The 20810-nt window shown below is 40.3% G+C and overlaps 1 protein-coding gene across 3 annotated transcripts; it reads right to left on the reverse strand.

The window, feature by feature from the left end:
- Nucleotides 1-1615: 1615 nt before the first annotated feature.
- rprd2b (regulation of nuclear pre-mRNA domain containing 2b) lies at nucleotides 1616-20072 on the reverse strand. 3 transcript variants are annotated; one of them, XM_042490706.1, is made up of 10 exons: nucleotides 19867-20072; nucleotides 11603-11732; nucleotides 11286-11503; nucleotides 11072-11124; nucleotides 10824-10950; nucleotides 9552-9727; nucleotides 8617-8899; nucleotides 8258-8503; nucleotides 7327-7494; nucleotides 1616-7186 (listed from the first exon to the last, which is right to left on the reverse strand). In XM_042490706.1, the coding sequence occupies exons 1-10, from the start codon at nucleotides 20060-20062 to the stop codon at nucleotides 5199-5201; spliced, it is 3585 nt and encodes a 1194-aa protein (XP_042346640.1). In that variant the 5' UTR covers nucleotides 20063-20072; the 3' UTR covers nucleotides 1616-5198. The 3 variants fall into 3 exon arrangements, with proteins under 3 accessions (XP_042346640.1, XP_042346638.1, XP_042346639.1); XM_042490704.1 differs by having other exon boundaries at nucleotides 8258-8506; XM_042490705.1 differs by having other exon boundaries at nucleotides 1617-7186; nucleotides 7327-7491; nucleotides 8258-8506.
- Nucleotides 20073-20810: the final 738 nt, after the last annotated feature.

Consider the following 20810-nt stretch of genomic DNA (forward strand, 5'->3'; position numbering starts at 1 on the left):
TTAACGCCTATTGGTTTAAAGCCCGAAGCATTAGTGTAAATAAATGATGACAATATAGCTTAATGCAATAAATATTTTAAGCTCACGGAAACCAACTTCACTGAAGCTGTGGCTTAACATAATTGGCAGACTTTGTGTAAAAAAGTTTATATTAACATCTGAATGCATTGGTTATTGAATAATAGTAAAAACGGTCTATAGCTTAACTACTGAACTACTCAGTTAAGTCGCACCAGTGAATCTATTTAAGCTTTCACTATTTACAGGAGTCCACATCGGTTCTGTAGTTACAGTAGTACATGATGGAGCTTTAAAAGACTTAAGACGGGGTTGGAAATTAGCACCAGTCAAATGCTGGTTAAATATGCAAAATTTTCGAAATTATCTTTTAAAAAAGCCTAAAAAACAATAATAATCTGTTGAGGGACTGGTAGATTTTGGAATCCAGCAGCCACAGTGGCAGGTGGACAGAAAACCATCTCTGCCTCAGAGCTGACGTACCACTGAACTGCCACTTGGGGGCGCTACAGCACTTTGGGAAAGAGTATGATACATTTGCATAGTGAGGAAATACCATCTATTGGCAATATTAAAATACATTTAAGCATCTAATTTAGACAGCTCTAAAAAAAAAAAAAAAAAAAAAGTTTTCATCTCACTAATCACTCTATCTGACCACATCCAGACCAATTCACTGTGGCTCAATTATTCAGAAACCCTCATATGGGACCAACTTTAGCATTTTCTATTTTTTCACTGCTCATGAAATATAGTGGAGAGCACACATGAATGCACGTAGAAGTTTGATGGATAATCAAGTGGCATGTTTACAAGAAAGACATCTGTTGTCATTTGTTAAACTGCCCAAAAGGAGGTAGTTTCACCTAATGGTATTACTCTATAACATTAAAGATCTCATTTGGCTGTACAATTTTATCACATTTTATAAATAGAGGCACAGAGGCCATAATGAAACATTTCCCTTTAAAAGTCTGGTGTAGCTGAAAAGATGCTGGCACAATATGAATGCAATAAGTTCACTCATCCTTAGATCATACTCACTAAATAAATAGATTATTTACTAATAAGTGTACAGCTATTGCTTAGTGCTATGTTGACTGAGATTATGACTGGTCCACGAGAAGCAGGTCATAAAACTGTCTATGTCACTATTTATTAAGTGAGTTTTGCAAATGCAGGCCATGTACTGTAGTGGTCAATACCTCGATGTAAAGCGGATATTACTGGTGTCACAAATTACTGAATTGCATTTCTAAAATGTACCTTTTCCGAACAACAGTGTGCATCAAAGTGTGCAAATGTTGAGGAACCACAAAAAAAAACAGTCTTCTTGAGAAGTAATGAGAGAAAAGGTTTCATCAAGGTCTTTGCAGGAGGAAAAAAGTAATAGAAAACAGAGTTGTTAAATCAAGAGAGCACCGACTGCTTACAGTCAATAGTGCAACCAGTCAAAATGACAAATATTAAGGAAAATGGCAAGTCACTCCATCTAAAAACTAACAAAAAAGTAATCTTCTGCAATATTCTTTGTGTGAAAAAAAAAACAAAAAAGATTTTTTAAAAAAATAGGATGTATTCACCTTGTAAAGTATATTAATTGTGACAATAATAGAATGAGTGCATGTTCATCACACCAGAAAGGATTGGACACTCAAAGACCGGTGATATAGCATCATTGATGAGAACAGCAGTGAGAGCAGTTAAAACTTCTCAGATATACACAGACCATCAGCTTTGTCACATCTTCAGTCAAACTCAGTTTGTCAAACAGGAAACAGAGAGGGACTTATTTACAGGGAAAACTGAAATGTTGAACTTGGTACGTGCTTCGGAAGATTTTTTACAACAACAGAGCTTTCTCTCCACATCGAACTGATTGGGGTTGATATTTAGCTGTTTCAGTGAGTGAAGAGATAGAAGACAGTTTACAGAAGGTGGTAACAGACTTTAACATTCAGTAAAACATCAGAACTGGGATGATTTGCTAACACTGAAGTGACAATTAAACTCTTTGTGGTTACATTTCTACAATGTATTAACTTTATGCAGGTGCTCCATGTATCTTGATTAACTGTAAAAGAGCACGAGAGACGATGCACACTCCATGATCAGACAGACACAGGAAGCTTTGAGCAGCAACACCCAACATGCACCTCTCACCGCATGTGCAAAACTACATCAATGTCGACCAGAGAGAGGGATTACAGCAATAATTCCTGCACACGACAGAAGATTACTGCCATCCTGCAGAGTTTTTTGGGTTTTTTTTTTTTACTCTCAGAGGTTTTGAGAGGTGCACAAGTGTTTCTGGACGAAGCCATGTGAGCACAAAGTAAGCACAGGGGCTTGAGGGCAAAAGCATGAAATTAGCGAAGAAACAAAACAGAGGAAGGGGCCACAACAACTGGTGAATAAACCACTTTCGAAACAACCCTAATTAGCTCAAATGTTTTCGCTCCCTTGACACCATCTGTGGGCGCTGCTGCAAACTGGAAATTGCCGATTCTGTCTAGTAGAAAAATACAGCGCAAAAAATAAAATGCATTAAATGTTAATGCAATATGAAGATGGCAGCAGCTGTGTAAATATATGAAAACAATTCCTCTGAAAACAGGCAGCTGAACAGCGCAAATAAATTACAACAGCGCAATTCCAGTGATAAGTAGTGACCAAATAAAATACCTCCCCCCCAGTTGAATTGAAACTCTGGATTTTATTCAAGTCAGTACATGTTGAAGTCTAGCAAGAGTGTGGTTCAGAACTGAAATACCTCCCCCCGCCCGCCATCCACTACCGAGTATCTTCATGACTCAGTCTAACTTGAAGCGCGCACAGGCAGACATTTATGCTGGAAAATAAAAATACATAATTATCTTCACCCTCCTCTTCTGCGTGGTGCTTTCAAAAGGAGGACAGAAAGGTGCGACAGACACTGCAGGGAAATTCTTCTGGAGCTAAAGCTTATCCAAGGCCTCAATCACAGTAAAGACGGGGATGCGAAATCATTGTCCTCATGAACAGGAAAAAAAAAGAGCTTCAAGAGAAAAAAAAAAGCTGTATCATCTCAGTTTTTATATTTACAAGCTTAGAAATATACAGTGGGAGAGATGGAAGGGTGAAAAAAGATCAAGAGCAAAGAGGAGTATATTATTTACAGCAGGTACTCCGGAGATAGTGTTAACCCTTCGCTGAATCTCATCACTTCAAATGAGAAATACCATGTTAGGACACACAGCACACACCCACACACACTCATGGAAGAAGAGATCACTTTGCAACTTTTATCAAACATTTTTAAAGGAATAATTTGGCATTTTGGGAAATACGGTTACTGGCTTTCTTGCGGAGTTAGATGACATATCTGACTTTTAAATATGAAGCTGGGGACAGGAGACCGTTTCGCTTAGCATAGAGACCGGAAACTGGGCAGACTTCTAGCCTGGTTCTGTTTGAAGGTAACAGTCAACCTGCTTTTCGTGGCCAGAAGCAGTGACTTCTGTTCTAACTTTCAGCTTTTCAGGCCTATTCTAAAGGTGATGAAACAGCAAAAACATAATCAAAACGACCTGATCTCAGCCACTATAATTTGAATAACCAGTGCCGATCAGTCAGTCGGTGAGTATGCGTATACAACGCGCAGCTGCAGCAACCCCCCATCCGCCAGCACCACTGTCAACATCTGCAAGGATGTGAAGGACTCGGGCTGGATGGGGACGGAGGGCTGTTGTCAGAGAATGCCGCAGCAGAGAAAACAGCTCTGCCGATGGTTTGTGATTGGCTTGGTCAGTGGACTTCACTACAAGCTGATTGGCTGTTAAGGTTAAGTGCTTTAGGTTCTAAAACGAGCCTCTGACTCTGGCTCTGGCACCATCAGCCGGCCTGAATCGAGCTGTGACCGCCATGTTCACACCGCTGCAACTTCTCTCTGCCAAGTCCTAAAACGGCTTCATCTTGTTGTGAATTTCTGGTCTGAGCTGGGGCTTAATGTGTTTGGCACTGAATCTGCTGACTTTGAACTGACTGATTTGTCGTCAGTGTGACGTGAAACAGCAGTTTTTTCCATTACAATTTTTAGAAAGAGAAAAAAAAAGACCAATCAGAGCCACAGGCAGGACTAAATCAGTTGACAAGCTGTTGTCAACAAATGGGGAGTAATAACAACAACAAGGGTCATAGACAAGAAAAATGCTGCAATGAAGACTATTGTAAATCAACATGTCTTCTGAATATTGCCCGACATCGTAGTTTGACTTATTTTGCTCCACTCAACTGTTAAAATCCTGGTGCAACAGGTATGTTTGTATGGCTCCCTGTGGACCTACAATGACAGTTTCTTCTGATTGGTTCAGGAAAAATAAAATCCCCCTCCTGCTTTGGTTAACATGGACACAATATCAGACTAAAGATAGAGAGTAAGAGTAACAAGTGGCAATTTCTGTCACGCAATCCTCCGTGAAAAACACAACTTGTCCCTTTTACACTTCAGTTTTTGTACAGGTGAAACAAACATTTCACATGTTAATAAATGACCTTTAGGGGTGTTAGTAGTGGGAGCTGGTGTAGCTGTTCCCCCATTTCCGGTCTTTATGTCAAACTAAGCTCACCGGCTCTGACTGTAGCTTCACTTTTAGCACACAGATATGAGGGTGGTGACAAACTTCTCATCTTACTATCAGTTAAAAAAGTATTTAAAGTAATTACCAAAATGCCAAATTATTCTTTCCTGTGTATTCTATGAGACCCATACCTCTCTTTCCCTCTCCTGCTCCCTCTCAGGTAAAGTTTCCCAACAATCACACACTCTAAATAAAATAAAGTTTCATTTCTGCGTGAACTATCTGTGTTTTCCTCCTAAGGTTACGGCACCAGACCTGATGAGACTTCTATCTTCTGTGTATGGAGAAATGGAGAAAAAAGTGATAGACTGAGGGCTGTTACACACCACTCTGCACTATGTAACTGATAACCTCGTAGCTGCACTATACAGTGTGAGATGACTGGCTGGCTACCTAGCTGAAGCGTGAAGATTTAATCAGCTATTTACACACAACCTAAGGTAGTTTTAATTCAAGCTAATTAACAGAGTAAAGATATCTGGGCTCATACCAGCAGGGCTAACACACACTCTGCACTTCACTGCAGGGCGCTTCTCATTCAGCGTGTGTTAGACGACCACTTCAGTAGCGTGGGGGCAGGAAGGGTCTCTTCTGCGAGTGGAAGGGACCACCTGAGAACGGAGGACCGGACCGCTTGCCCCCACGAAATCCCCCCTTGTGGTGATCTCGGTTATCTCGGTTAAAATGGTGAGAGGGGTTTCGGCCTCGCATCAGAGGTCTCTGTGGCATGGGGACCGGGAGGATCGGGGGTCGAGAGGTGGGTAAGGCGAGCAGGGGGACGGGGTTAGAGGTTTGGTTGCGAGGCTGAGCTGGAGGACTACCAGGGGGATTCTGGAGAGGAGGGGCGGAGGACTGATTAGGGTGGCGAGCGGGACCGGGGTCCACTGCAGGGGAGTTAGGCGTGGAGGGAGAGGGTGTGGAGGATGTGGGGGAGGGGGGCGGAAGAGGTAGATGCAGAGGCTCCTTCACTCGGCCCAGTAGGGGTAGGGGGGCACCAGGGGCGCCTGGGCGGAGGAGAGGGGATGCATGACGGGGGACAAACGGCTCTTTAACTGTGCCAGGACGCGGCAGCTTCGGGGGCTCGCCTAGCAACGACGACATAAGAGGTGGAGGGGCCATTTTGTTTCCTCTTGGCCCTCCTCCGCCTCGCTCTAAACCTTCAGGTCTGATTGGGGGAAGAAGAGAAAGAGGTCGGTCAACGGGGACCAACATTCCTCCGACCATGACTGCAGACGGCGCAGCATGGTGGGGAGGTGGAGGGGATAGGCGCTGCGGAACGGGAGGCGGAGGGAGACGAGGGATCGGTGGAGGCGGGCTTAAGAAATGGGATGCAGGAGGAGGATGCTGGTGGAGGAGTGATGGAGGAGGAGTCTGGATGTTCTCCGGGTGGTAGGGCATTTGGAACGGAGATTGAGGAGGAGGTTGTGCGTGAGGATGGGTCGGAGGAGGGGGGAGATGTGGAAGGAGGAGATGTGGGGGAGGAGGCATGGAGGGGTTCATGTCCTCGAAGCCGATGTTAAGAGGAGGGGGGACGTCGTGGGGCGAGGGAGGCTGAGCTTCCATGTACTCCTCCTCTTCGTACCACATAGCTCCTCCTGGCCGACCGCCGGACCCTCCCCCTCGTCTAGAGCCTCGGCCAAACACGCGGATGCTCTCAACTGTCTTGATGCGCTCTCCGGTGAGTGGGCGGTTTGAGTAGCACAGAGTTTCGATGGGTGCCCCTTCAGTGCAGGGCGATACCAGTGTCTCAATACGATGGTACTGGCCCTCCTTCCCGTCCCCACCTGGAGACTCTTTCCCGTCTCTTTTTCCACTCAGAGCTCCTTCATCTGAGCCACTGCTGGCTTTACGAGAGCCCGCGGAGTGTCTCCTTTCTCCAACCCCTCGGCTGTTTCCCATCACTCTTGACTGGCCGTCTAGCTTACCCTTCATGTCGTTACTGGGGGATGAGGAGATCTGCTTCTTTACGTCATTGTCCTTCAATTTTGTGTCGCTCTTTTTCCCAGCTCCGTACCGAGACGAGGAGGACGAGCCCATAAAGTCTCCATTGCTGTTGCTTCCTGACGGGGTGATCACAGCATCCCACGGTTCACTGCGGTACGCTGTGGGTGAGAGGTTATGACCTCCAGATGACCCCAAAGACTCTGACACACTCCCAGGTGTGTCCATGATCTCGTCCTGGGTAGGGGTGCCGGCAGCCTCGTCTCTCACCGGGGTCCCATCCACCCCATCGGGGCTGACATCACCTAGAGCGAGACTGAAACCTGGATTACCCTGCAGGAAACTGTTGATTTTTGATTCTAGGCTAGGGGGAGAGACAGAGGGAACTGAGGGACGAGGAGGGGGTGGAGGAGGAGGGGACAGATGTCTGTCTTTCTCCCAGTCTCTGGTTCTCCCAGTTGCGTCTCGTTTGAGGCTGTTCCCCAGAGTGGGTTTTGGTTTTGGGGTGGTTGGGCTGAGCAGAGCTTTGACCGCTGATGATTCTGGGGAGGTTCGGGTGGGAGGGGCGGAGGTGGTGTTTGTCACGTTTTGTAGGAGAGAGGACAAACCTGATCGAAGACAGGAAAAGGGTGAGGCAGGCGGGTGAGAGAAAAAGACATGATGACATTGGGGGAAAAAGATTAGTAATATTTAATAAATTAACATTTTTCATTGAAAAATCGGTGTAAGTGGGGTAAATGTGTCTTACCTGGGGTGTTTGTTTTAGACAGAGCATTAAGTATGCCTTCAGGTGTGATGTCAACACGCGACAGGATGCTGGCCAGGTGAGGGCTCGAAGATGTCGCTTTAGAGGCTACTGATTGGACAGAGGGAGTGGTGGGTGTTCCTGGAGATGGCCGAGGTGATGGGCTAGCTGCTGGGAGCAATTCAATGACGCAGAGAGATGGGTTAAAGGGAGGCACAGAAATGAATCGTTGTGTCGCGATCATATGATTTCCTGTGAAGATCTCTCAACCTAGTGTTTGTCATACAACGTTCAGTTTCAGACTTAAGTACATCTACTTATAGCATGGTATCAGAAATCTGGAAAAGGCTAAATAAAAACACATTTTTTTCTGCTCTTGTTCTATTTTTTTTTTCATTTTATTTATTTATTTAACACTGTAAAGCTATTGTTATCCGTGCATTGCTGTGTAAACTGGCAATATGCGGATCCTGTGACAGTTATGTCACAGCCGCACATTGCACATCCGCTTGTATGTAGTTACTGGTTGCGAAGTTACAACGCCAAACACTGGCCTGGTATGCATACGACAGCATTTTTTGTCGTTTTTGCAGATCTGTGAACATGAGCATCGTTCTCACATTTTTATTATATGAACTTCTCCATTTTTCGTAGGGCCGTTCTCGTCTAAACGTGGCCATAGAAAAGAAGAATCTATGGGAGGGGTATTCAGCTGGATGCAATCTGCAACCTCGACACTAGATGCCTCTTGCAGCTTTAAAATGAATCATGACCTTAGTTAAGTGAAAATATCATAAGTGATCGTTTAGTAATTTTTCAGCACATGATCATGTGTTATATTTTGCCTCGGGAGGACTTCTACAGTACATCAGGTGCTTTGAGCTGCAGGCTCTGATAGTTATTACACTCATCTCCCCCCGGCCCTTAAACACACCTGTATTCTTCATGGCAGATGTGAGTGAGCTGAGAATGGAGCTGATCTTTCCCAGGTCCACCTTCTCCAGATTCACTCCCAGTGGGTTTGTCGAGGCGCTCTGAGCGGCAGCAGAAGTGGGAGTCACTGGGGTCGGCGTGGCAGCAGCAGTAGCGTTGTTCTTAGAAGCTTTTGTAGGCGTGGTGGGAAGCTTTGACGCTGCATCCGACTTGGCAACAGCAGTAGACGTCTTGTCCTTCTTGTCATCTGCTAGTAAAAAATAGTTGAAGAGCTGATACATCTGAATCACAACACTAACCAATGTGGATCTGTATAGTAAGGACAGTTATCACCCCTCTACAACACTCCGAGCCACTAACCCCCTGCTCTGGCAGCGATAGCCTCTTCATCAGACAAATCCACGTCCGTGTCTCTGTGTTCACTAGGTAGTTCTCCTTCATCCATGGCCTTTCCATCCAGCTCTGGATCCACCTGAGCCCTCCCTGCTCCCATTCCCAGGAAGGGCGATTCAGAGCCGGTGGGAGAGGGGGCGTCTTCAGAGGGTGAGGGGATGGGGGAGTCCTCAGGTCCGGGTAGAGTCGACTTGAGGGAATCCAATTTCCTTTTAAGACTGGCCACACGGTTGGCAAAGGCGTTGTACGCCTGAGCAGATTGGCAGAAAGAGAAGAACCGGAATTAAACGAGAGATATGAGGAAGATAAAAAAGGATGTTTCAGCTGTCCACTTTAACATTTATATTGTTTGCTTGGATCAACTTTTACAAAGATGTGAATGTTAAAAAGAAATAATCAGGAAAAATTATTATGTCCAAGTGAACATTTTGTTAATGAATTGTCTATAACACTTTAAAATTCTTTTAAAAAGCTGAAAAAAATGTTTTAACAACTTTATTTTTATCGTGAGAAATTAACTTGTTCATAAATATGGTATTAATATTTAAACTACATAATGTGGAAAACATAATGTGGGTTATCAACTTAAAAACTTGTGTTCACAATTATGGTTATTAAATGTTTAGTAACCATATGTATGAGCATACACTTATGTCAAAATTAAGTTTTTCACATTATTTAAAAGGAATTTTATGTACTGTCATAATTATTAACTAGTAAAAATGAAATGGGTCCGACATATTTTTTCCACATTATTCAAAAGAAATCTAAGTGTTAAACAGAGAAACAGTACCAACAAAAATCAACAAGAACAAAAAATTCCCTGCTAAAATATTTTAGATTTCAATCCACGCAAACAGAAAACACCCTCTACGTAAGAAAAAGTGATGATGAAAACTCACATTGGCCACAATCTTAACCTCCTTGTATTGCATCTCGTAGAAAATGTCTGCGTTTCCCAAAGCTTCCAGCAGAGGAGGCCCCGTTTTCAACTCTTTCTCCATGAAGCCGACAAACTCCTGCAGCTTCAGACTGCCGTCCTCAAAGTCCTTCGCAAACTTGTTCCCCCCTGCTTTGTCTGGAATACGAGACAAATAACAAACAGGCAAACAGTTAAATGCATGCAGGTTTATATACATTTCACGTGCTTTATGATGAACATAAAATGAAAATCAGAAGCAATGTCTCTTTGCGGAAAAAGTGATGTTGACAGGTTTTCAATGTCGTGATCCCTGAGATCCACAGGTGTTAATTTCAGTAGGTCACCGGGTGATTTGTGGTTTTTGATTAATTGTAGTGTTTAACTCCTTTCACTCATTGAGAGCATGAAGAAAATGGATCTTGTCTTGTGCAAGATATACACGCTGATGGTGTGAAAATATTAGTCAACAGTGAAAATATTTGTTCCCCTGAACGGTAAAGCATCATGGGGTCATTATCAACACGAGTTAATACAGTGTTACTCAATGGCCATCTGAGTTTATTTACCAATAAATAAACTTTTAATTGATAATGTTTAGAATAAATAGACTTCAATGTTTCAGGAGGTGCAGCACTGCTGCGACCCAACTCTTGTCCTTTTGAAATAATATATTTTTGAGATATTTTTATTCTGTAGGCTTTCACTACGGGTAAATTTAAGTATATCTTGACTTTTTTCATCAAGTGTTTAGACTTGATTAAACACAGACGAGGTTTGCATATGTTGCAAGAGATGCATTGAGTGTCCGCAGCAATGAGACTGTTAACATGGGATCTCGTTTGCGTGTTCTTTCTGACAGCTCGGTTACGTCTGTTTATTTCTATGATGTCAGCATGGATTTGTAAACGGCGCAGCATTATCTGAGGAAAAAAATAATAATCAATACTGCATCCCTTTAGATTTTAATGTATCAGAAACGCAGGACGCCTACCTTATGACATTACCAGAAACAATATCCTGCTTACTCAGAATAATCCACAGATATTACAGCAAACAGTCTTTACTGAAACAAAAGAAACAGTCCTGCTACACCTCTACGAGCATTGTGTAATTTCCTGAGTTCTGATATGATTTTAAGAGAACATATCGATACATAAGTGTCAAGTGTGGTTGTAGATTAAGATATACAGCGGTGCAATGGACAATAAGTGTGTGATGATTCAGAAATATGGCAAGCTGAGTGACGTCTGACCTTTAAGTCTCTTTAGAGCCTCGGTGCTGCAGACGTCCACCCTGAGAGTTGCCAGCTGCTTCTCCCTGAACTCCTCCTCTGCGACTGCTCGCTTATATCTCGACAACTGTTCAACGAGGGTGTGGGGCTACAAGAGAAACAGAGCGCAAATTAGTAAGATGCAGTAATTATAATGCTGTCGACAGACTCGAACAAAGAAGGCATGAGAGACAAAGTGACGCGAGACAAAACCGATAAACGAGACTTACAGTGAACTCTGCTACAATCTTGGACTTGAGGGCAGCTTTGGTGTTGGCTGAGGCTGGAGAATAAAAGTTAAATATGAACTTAATAGCATTTATTAAGATAAGCATCTGTCAATAACTTGAAATAAACAATTGTGTAATTTAATCTTTATGAAGTTATTCCACTTTTAGATGTAATTACATGACTTCTACAGAGCAGATCTCGTATCAAACTGACCAGTTGCTGCTGGAGTCTCCTTTTCTTTCTCCTTTTCCTTTTCTTTCTCTTTTTCTTTCTCCTTTTCCTTCTCCTTTTCTTTTTCCTTCTGCTTCTCTCGCTCCTTTTCCTTCCTGTTCATGCCGGCTTTGAACTGGGCGATGACCTCTTCAGGATACACGCTCCTCTCCTCCCAAATCGTAAAAATCCTCTCCACTGATTTGCGGACCTTCCCATCTCTGATAATAATGCAAAATGGAAACACAACATGTCACATCTCAATACCAGAAGAGCATGAAGGCAGACTTAGCATTTCTGAATAAAAACTGTGTACTCACTTGATGAACTGAGCAGCGTTAGGAAGGACTTCTGCGAAGGCTTGTCGAAAGACAATGGCGTTCTTTCTTTTGCAGTTCTGTATCACATCGTTGGCAAGGTAGAAGAGATTCAAGCGGTGATTGTTGTCAGCTGAGAAAAAAGAAAAGGAAACAATAAGGACAAATCTTTGATTAAAATTATCAAACCTGTATTGGCACCGAGTGGCTGATTCAGATATTACATAATAAAACATTCAACTAACTAACTAAGGGCCTGCACACACGCCACGTCTTTGCGCTCTAAAATCCATTGTTGGCAAAGGAGACACACGGAAGGCGCGCTGCAGAGCCGGAGCTGTGTCGCCATGGCATGCAAGCGTTTCCAAGCGCCAATTTTTCAGGCGGAGAAGGCCGCGCCCTGAGCTAACCAGAGTTCAACTTTTGGAATTCAGCAACAGGCAAGACATGTCTGGTGACAAGGAACAACTGAAAACGGCCAGCAGGTGTCTCTACATTTTTCTTTAAAGATCAATTTATGGTAACTATGAAGAAGAAGTTGATTACTTTAGCACAGGGCTACCCAGAGCTTTAATCTGTCCCATAAACAAGATTGTAGGCCTAAAATACACTTAAGAAACAATGCCTGGAAAAAGATCAGCTCTGTATCCTGGGGCACGTTCAATCTAAAAATTATGTAAAACATTTTGCTACAGCTTCCAGGTTGAATGACATGTTTCCTCAAAGTTGTAAGAAAAGGTGTGCAACGAGCTTTGAGATATGTTTTCTACCATTTGATGGGTGTGCACCCAATCAGCAGCAATGTTAATATAAACTACACTGTGGTAGACCTTTACTCACTATATTACAAAGATTTTTTGTTTTTAGTCCACACTTGCTTTGGCAATGTAGATATAACTTTTCCCACCCCAATGAACTGAATAAACCCCCCAACAGTAGCAGGCAGTGTGCCCGTGTAATACATCAGGGTGTTCAACACACCACTGTTTCTGTTTAAATAAAAATGTAGCCAGTTTGACTCATCACAGACATATTGGCACTATATGTCGGAGGCAAGACAATGCACAAATGCTACAGATACTGTTTGTTTAAGCTAATTTAGAACTGCTGATGCCAGCACATAGTTGTCCACCAGAGAGCAGTAACCAATTTATTTTTCAACTGCGAAATGTCCCACTCAGTACATACTGAAAAACAAACACGCCTCTGCCAAAAAAGCCAGTTTTCAGTTTACATCAATGTCTGTCCAGACTCATGTGTAGCCATGACTGTAGATAATATTTCAAATATAGATGTTGCTGCAAATGAGCTACAAACTCTAAAACGTGAGCTACAACAGCAGAGAAGATCTTTACAGTCAGCACAGTTTCAAGGTGAACACCAAAGATTAGTTTCACTTAGTCAGTATCTGACCAAATGTCTCCCCTTCTGTTCCTGAGTTTTGGAGATTAATTATGGTCAGAAAAGTGTTTTTGCAGAACATTATGATGTCACACTGACTTGACCTTTGACCACTAAAATCAGCTCATCCTTGAGTTTGTTTCTGACATTTTTAGGACATTCTTGAGTTACAAGTGTTCATGAGAATGCTAAAGACAACCCAAAGACATAAAAATACCACAGAGCCATAAAAAACTTGTATCATTAACTCAGTTTATATAAAAACACTTAAAAAAAAATCTAAATGCATATCAACCAGGAAATAATATTAACATTAATATAATGCAATTGTTAAAACCATGTAAAAATGACAACTTTGTTTAATATGCACAATTAAATACACTGAAACAAATGCATCCTTCACATCATCAAATAACATCAGCCCTTCAATGAAAACCGAGCTTCATTCAAACGCCTTCAAAAGGTTTTCTGATCTATGAAACTACCGTCAGTAAAAAACAAAACAAACTAAAAAAACAGCCACATTTAAACAGAGGGCTGAGGACAGTGCCTGTTTTTGTTGGTACAACTAGTTCAGTCAGAGGTCCAGAAATCTGTTTCCATAACTTTAGTATCAGTCATAATTTCCATTTCCAGACAAAATACAATACTGGCAAGGACACAGTGACTTCTACTGCTTCCTAAAATAGGTCAGCAGCCTGATTGTACCAGGCAGGATTTAATTACAGTCAGTCAGCAGGATTTTGGGCTAACAAGATAAGGTCCAAATTGTCGTCATATTTGTTTTTACATTTTAATAGAAATTAGCATCTAAGTTCTTCTAAAAAGACACAAGATTAATACCTCAATTCCTTCAGGAAATCATTGGTGTAGTCTGTGCAAAGAGCTTATATATATGTTCACTGAATGTAACAGAAAAAAGGAAAAGGTGGAAAGTAGACATAAAAGAAAATGAACTGCAATAAAAACTACAGCCCTACAATTATCGAAGTAAGTTATTATAACACAGATTCATATATACTGATTCAATGCAAATTCGATCTTCAAAGACATCATTGCTAAAGTTGTTTTTGAAAATATATTTTCTGAGTTCTTCTATATCCAAATACCATGACCAGTATTAACCCCCCAAAAGTAAAAAATCACAGGCTTAAACAAACATATAACAAAACATAAGGATTTCTTTGAAACCATATCACCAAATCGAAAGTACCTTGGCAGGCATTGAATTGTTTTTTACCCAACAGACTTCACAATCACGCCCCAAATAATGTGTACATACAGCCCATTGTCGTACAACAACAGATGACAGTTCCCTACAATTCAGTACTCACTCATAAAGCCAAAAACAATGCATCAATCACTTGAAAAACACAGTCATGACACCAAAACTGCAAAGTTATAAAATTATGAAATCTGTGCTTTCTATTCCAGCATTCAACTCTGAAACAGAGTTTACAAAAAGTCACCTGAAAAGCTTCTAAACTGAAAAATAAAAAGTATTCAGTCCACTATGCAGCACTTCATTTAAGCCTTTGCATTAACATCAAACAATATGAAACATTTTTTATAACAAAGTTAGTGTCACTTGTGTATAATCAGTGTCACATTGCAGAATTTAATGCATTTTACTTTACTTTTGGGCGATGCATGTTGGAAAAACTCTAAAAATCTTCTTTTAACATTATCATATTACAGCATCGTCCGAAGTAGGTGCTTTTTGAGCAGAAAAAAAGGGGACTTCATTTAACAAAATCTCCATATTAAAATAAACGATTAGAAGGTTATATTAAATATATGCTTCCCTCAACACAATAAAAAGAACAAAGAATACTCGTTCAACTGTTTTACTTGAATTCAAAACATACTACTGAAAATAATTTTCTGTACATGTTGCCTAAAAATAGCTTTTACCTTATACGTAATCCATACATGATTTAGTCAAAGTTAATTGGAAATAAAAGTCATAAACTAGGAGTGCGTTATATGCAGAAAAAAAAACAAAAAACATTGAGATTATTCTGATAGATATTGCAAATGCAAAATGTCACAATTTTAGTGGGAATTACATTATCTGCATTTTATTTTCACTGAAAAAATATAAAATGATCATGATGTTACTTTCACTCCGGTCTGTTCCAAACAAGCATGTTCCTGTACGATTTATAACGATGTGTTGTGACAAATTTTATCAAAAAATTGCAGCTCCTGCAATTACGAAATTGCACTTGACCATATTACAATTTTGATAATATGTCAATAAATTATGCAGCCCAATTCAATGTTTTGCATTGAAGCAATAACACAAACAAAAACAGACTTTTTCACAAACAAAGAACAATAGTTTCCTATTTCAAGATTTCTGTTTTACTACATTACATGTCTCGTCTGAAGCCAAGAATTAACACGGGTAGTAATTATATTGTTCAGTTTTGTAGATGAGCCAACACTATACATGCATGTATGGCCAATTCTGTTTATCCTAACACTGCTTTAATGCAAGGTACACACAAAACTACGCCATAACTAACAAATTTGCATTCTGCATTTTTATCACCCTCACTGACAGTAAAGAATCTTCAGACCAGTAACATTTCCCCACTAACACTGGAACATTTTTATGATCCAACATTTTAAACATCTCAGGGCCTTAATAGAGTAAAAACAAGTTCACTTGCCAAGCACTGATATCGGTACTACGATTTAGACTTTAACTGAATATAAAACACAACTAATGCTACAAATATTACAGAAACAGTTTGTTGGCAGTAGTATTCAAAGATACACTGCGGACACTGAGATAATTTCCGACAATCCCACACACATCTGACGTGCTTTTTCATCAGAGGAGCTTTTCGGTCTCTTTTTTAAACTGCATTACCATTCACAAATAGATATGCCAAACTGCCATGCTAAAATGAATGCAAACTGCTGGATTTCTGCTAGGTAAGAAAAAAAAAGGGAAAAACCTGCTGCTTTGTAAACCTGTTGGCATGGATTGTCATTTATCAAAGAACATCCAAACTCCAATACTTTTTTAGACATTTAGAGACTTTCTGATGTTAAGATCTACAGCCGATAAAAAATGACGCTCAGTAGATTGCCTTAGTTAGCTGGCACTGCTCTGAATCAGAAAACAATGACACAGCCAGCGCACAGCAGTTCACCGTGTGCTGTCAGCATAAGCTTTATCGTGCCATGTGCAGTGATGCAGGAGAGATAAAAAATGCCTACATGAATATCTGCCTGAGACACCAGCTTTAGCTTCAAACTCCCTGATGGATAATTCCCCAAATCTCTGCAGCGAGTTTTTCGAGATGCAATAAAAGTCAACCACAAATGGTAACAAAAGGTTGTTTTTTTTCATGTTTCAACAGCGATATTTGCAAGATGCTGTCCCTGAAGCTCCACATTTAAGAAAAAAAACCTTTCATTTACAAAAAGCTGTCATTTACATGTTTCTATAGGAAGTCACAATCATAATATTTTATCATATAGACACACTGGCTTTCATAAACATCCAAATCAGCATCATTCAAGCAAAAGCAATCCAATAATGTGTTAAATCCTGCTTAAACTTTAACAATGAATATTTGATTTGGTATATAAAAACTTCTAAATATTCACTTCTTGATAACAGCCTGTCAACCTTCAAACAAATAAAATATGTGCCAAATGGAATTTCTTTCCCAGAAGATAAACATCTCAAAACTCACTGATGAGAAAAAATAATATAAGAATTTTCAAGAAACACTGTCAATAAGTTCTAGCTAAGAACACAAAATTATTTTCCACAGAATATAAAAATAACAAGTAATCAAGCAACAGACAACAACTTCCAACATTTGGTTTATGAATTCTACCGATTCCCCACTCCAACAAAAACAATACAAAAGCTCCAAAGAAAAATTAGGCCTCCGCAAAGCAGCTGCAACATTCATTACAATTATTCACAAAATATTTGAGGTACTCTGCTGCCTCCTTGTTCTGCCCACATTCAGCAGAGAGGCTAATGAAATCTGCACTGAATCATTCATCACACCAAGGTTTGAAAAATCAGCACTGTCATCTTAAAAACGACAATCCCTCCACAGATGTTTCTCGTTTTCTACAATTAAAACTACAGACAAAGATGAGACACTATGCACATTATGAGACAGCTGAATGCAAACTGTGCTGTAGTTGTAAGGAATATGATATCATAGCTCAGAGTAGCAAGTAACATCAGAAATATTGAGAGGTTAAGATCCTCAGAGCGCATGGAAATCAAAGCCACAGACAAAATAACCTGACAAATCCAACAGACCAACAAACTGATGATACTGCAGTCTGTAAGCGAACAACAAGTGAAAGCAGTACAGTGGCTCTATCACTGTGTTACTTCAATTCAATAAACTCTTCCATAGACCGTTTGTAGGGAGAAAAACATCGGTACAACATGGTATTGCGATATTTTTTAGTGGCAATAACATTTTTGGGGAAAATGCCATGTATTGATTTTTTAAATATGGAAATTATTTATATCACAAATCTAATAGAGAATAAAATAGATGTTGACAGTTTGTCTTTCGGGACTAATTAGTGGTGAAAAAGGGTGAGAAGTAACAATATACTGCACTATATTTTACTGCAGCATACAGAAAACCCCAGCAGTGAGTCCTAAAACCCAGACATCAGATGACAGATCAGCACCTACGTTTCCCTTTTCTCAAATCAATGGGATTTTTTAATGCATTTTTGGTCACAAGCCTGAAATAAATTCTGTGGTTAACACAAGTTTAAGACACTTTTATTTTCTTTTTTTTGTTTTACAACATAAAATAAGTTAGTAAATACCCCATTTGCGAACTTTCAGGCTTTTGTGCATCTTAAAAAAGGTGGTTTCTAACAAGTGGCAAAATAAGACTGCAGAGTGTCATTATATCGAGCCATGCCAGACTTTGCTTTACAGCCTCATAGCGACAGCAATGCGACTGTGGTGTAGTTCATTTAAGTTTAACAATAGCTTTCTACTTCTGGTGATTACATTTAGGCACCAAAAATCCTGAAAGTGATGTGCATTTGTGAATATTATCTTGCTGAACAAAGCATGTGAGTATCATAAGCATTAGTTTACCACAGAGATTATTTTCTGCAATAATCCAAAATCCAATAGAAAAATCCCATTGGCTTTTTGATAAGGGAACCAGGGCTTCAGGGTTGGCCATTAAAAAACGTTATCTCTGGGGCGCTCTATCGCAATATGTTTAAAATCACAAAAATATTGTATTGTGAATTGAGTATTGTGATAATACAGTATTGTCGCACTTTTGGTGACTCCCACGCCTAATGTTTGACAATAGCAATTGCATAGATTCATATTAATAAAGTAAAAAGTAATTTCAGGATTGCATCTAATCCCAAGACTTAAATTGCATCTCTTATCACCAGTGCAGTATTTTAAGTGCTGCATGCAGGACTCATAATGCCTCATAAGACAGAGCTACAAGGAGGAAATTAGTTGACACTGCTGTACTATAATGGGACCAGTGTGCTAAACTGTTTTGTCTATAAACATAATAATTAGACGCCTGGATTGGCACAATGGTACTGCCTGTAAATAGTATGCAAAAACACAAACCAAAATAATATAAAAAGCCAAACAGATTAATGGGGGAATAAACAACCGCAGAATTAAAAATGAGGCCAAACACGCTTTGTGTTGACACCGCCTGCTTCCCTGATAAAAAACACATCTATTAAAAACCCTACTTTGCTTCAAGTTTTGCATGACCAAACAGCAACACCAGATAAGTTGAATTGCTTGCAGAGTTGGAAACTAGCACCAGCCAAATGCTAGTAAATTATGCAAGTGGCTTCTAGATTTGCTTCACTCACCAACAAACTAAAAATACAACTTTAAAAAATAATTAAATAAATAAATAAAATGAACAATAGCAATGATAACAATAATAATAAAAAGTGTGACAATAACAGTGACAGGTGGACAAAAAAAGTTCTGTTTCCAACAATGAATGTGCAAATCTGCATGGTTAACTTAAGTTACAATAGCTATGACAATTGATTTCACTCAAGAGGTCTAACTGCAACCAGTTTGGTATTTAAAGGACATACAGCCTACTGTGAAGAAAGCAATATGAAACAATCAAAAGTGAGTGGGCAACGCTGAGGGTACTTCTGTCAGGCGCATCAATAATTTACATTGCGACATGGAAATGTGGGTCATTTTTAACTCTGCGTGTTACTCGTCACCCTGTTTAATGTATCACACTCAATAGAAAATTGACGATATAATACGATTAGAGTGGACTTTCCCTTTATCGTGTTTAACTATGCTCTGCAAAACTATTTGCCGCTGCATCGTGTCAACAAGCCTGTTAGACTAGCCAAACAAATGGATCAAACTACAAAACAGAGAATAACGCTGACATTTAACTAAATCTAACAAAACAAATTGTAACCACCTTTATCTCAAGTTTGCATTCTTAAAGATAAGCAGTGTAGTGCATGGCAATTCTTCGTAAAAAGGCAGAATCAGTCCAATCCAGATCGTGAACCCCCGGAGGCCCGACTGTAAACAGTGCTAGCTGTGAGCTAGCGTTAGCACGTTAGCTTAGCTGCCATTAGCGGCTTATTTTAACTGGTGATTACAACGTCATGTTTTCAAAGATTCACTCAATTAAGTATTTATATTTCATTTATTTTTTTTAAATTATTATTTTTGCGACGCTCTCATTTGCCTTACACTTCACGCAAAACTCACAAAAAGTTGAATTTGTCAGGCCGATTGCGGTCAACGCAGAAATGCATTTGAATTAGCTTAAGTAAGCTAGCTAGCGAGTTAGCCTCAACGGCGAGCTACTCACATTTCTTTAGCCACTTCATCCAGTGACGAACGATAAGGCTGTGGTGCTTCTTGTTTTCAATGCACCAAGTTGAAAGTCCCTGTATCGACTCCATAGTGTTTGATACTCCTTGAAATCGTCGGTCCAAAGACGCTTCCAGACCAGCGCTGGAGCTGCGGGCCCCGTGCCCGCTTGCAGCCCCTGAACCGGCCGCCATTTTTCCAGCTCTGTCTGCTGAGCGCAGAGCTCGCTGCTGCCGCTGCTGCTGCTGCGGATGAAGGAGCTGACGACCACAAACACGCCCCCTGCTTTACTTTATTATACACACATAACTATGTTCACAAATTCAAGTTACAAGAAACAAACACGGAACAAAATGACTTCAAATTCTAACATTTGGTGTATAATGTACCCTTTAGCCCCTTCAAACCTGGGGCGACATCGCTTTTCACATGTTTTTTAACCTTTGAACTCTGAGCAAATTGGTTCAATTTCGGTCAAAAACATGGGGGAAAAGTAATGGACAACTTGGTTAGAAATGTTCCACTAATTGCAAGAAAGTAGTACATTTACAAAAAAAAATAAGCTAGGACGAAAATGTGAGAACAAAGTTAAGGAGAATATTTATAATAGTCAAAAATTACACATTTAAAATAATGTGATAATTTTGTTTTTATGCACCTACTCCAAGTCTTATCTGCCTTGATTGTTTTGGGGGTTTTTGTTTGTTTTAACAAATTTTCCTGTAAAATTTTGGGGTAATTTCCTCTTTCATTGCCTTCTTCCCATGCCTAACTTTTGCATTTTTCAATCTGGAACCAATCTTTCGATAATTTTGTGTCTACATGACTGATATGAACTTAAATTTTTGAAATTGGTCCAGAATTTAGTGAGGGCAGCAGCTGGACATCGCTCACAATGTAATCAGATAGTGCTCTTGTGCATCACTGTACGTCTGTTAAAAG

This window comes from Plectropomus leopardus, chromosome 7 (assembly GCF_008729295.1).
Source record: "Plectropomus leopardus isolate mb chromosome 7, YSFRI_Pleo_2.0, whole genome shotgun sequence".
In the NCBI taxonomy this organism is placed as follows: Eukaryota; Metazoa; Chordata; class Actinopteri; order Perciformes; family Serranidae; genus Plectropomus; species Plectropomus leopardus.

Excerpts from the sequence above, each read along its gene's own strand:
- rprd2b (XM_042490704.1), bottom strand. The coding sequence starts at position 20,062 with ATGGCGGCCGGTTCAGGGGCTGCAAGCGGGCACGGGGCCCGCAGCTCC. Across the intron at positions 11,125-11,285 it reads GGAGACTCCAGCAGCAACTG|CCTCAGCCAACACCAAAGCT; the intron begins GTCAGTTTGATA and ends TTTATTCTCCAG. Across the intron at positions 8,507-8,616 it reads TATCGCTGCCAGAGCAGGGG|CAGATGACAAGAAGGACAAG; the intron begins GTTAGTGGCTCG and ends ATTTTTTACTAG.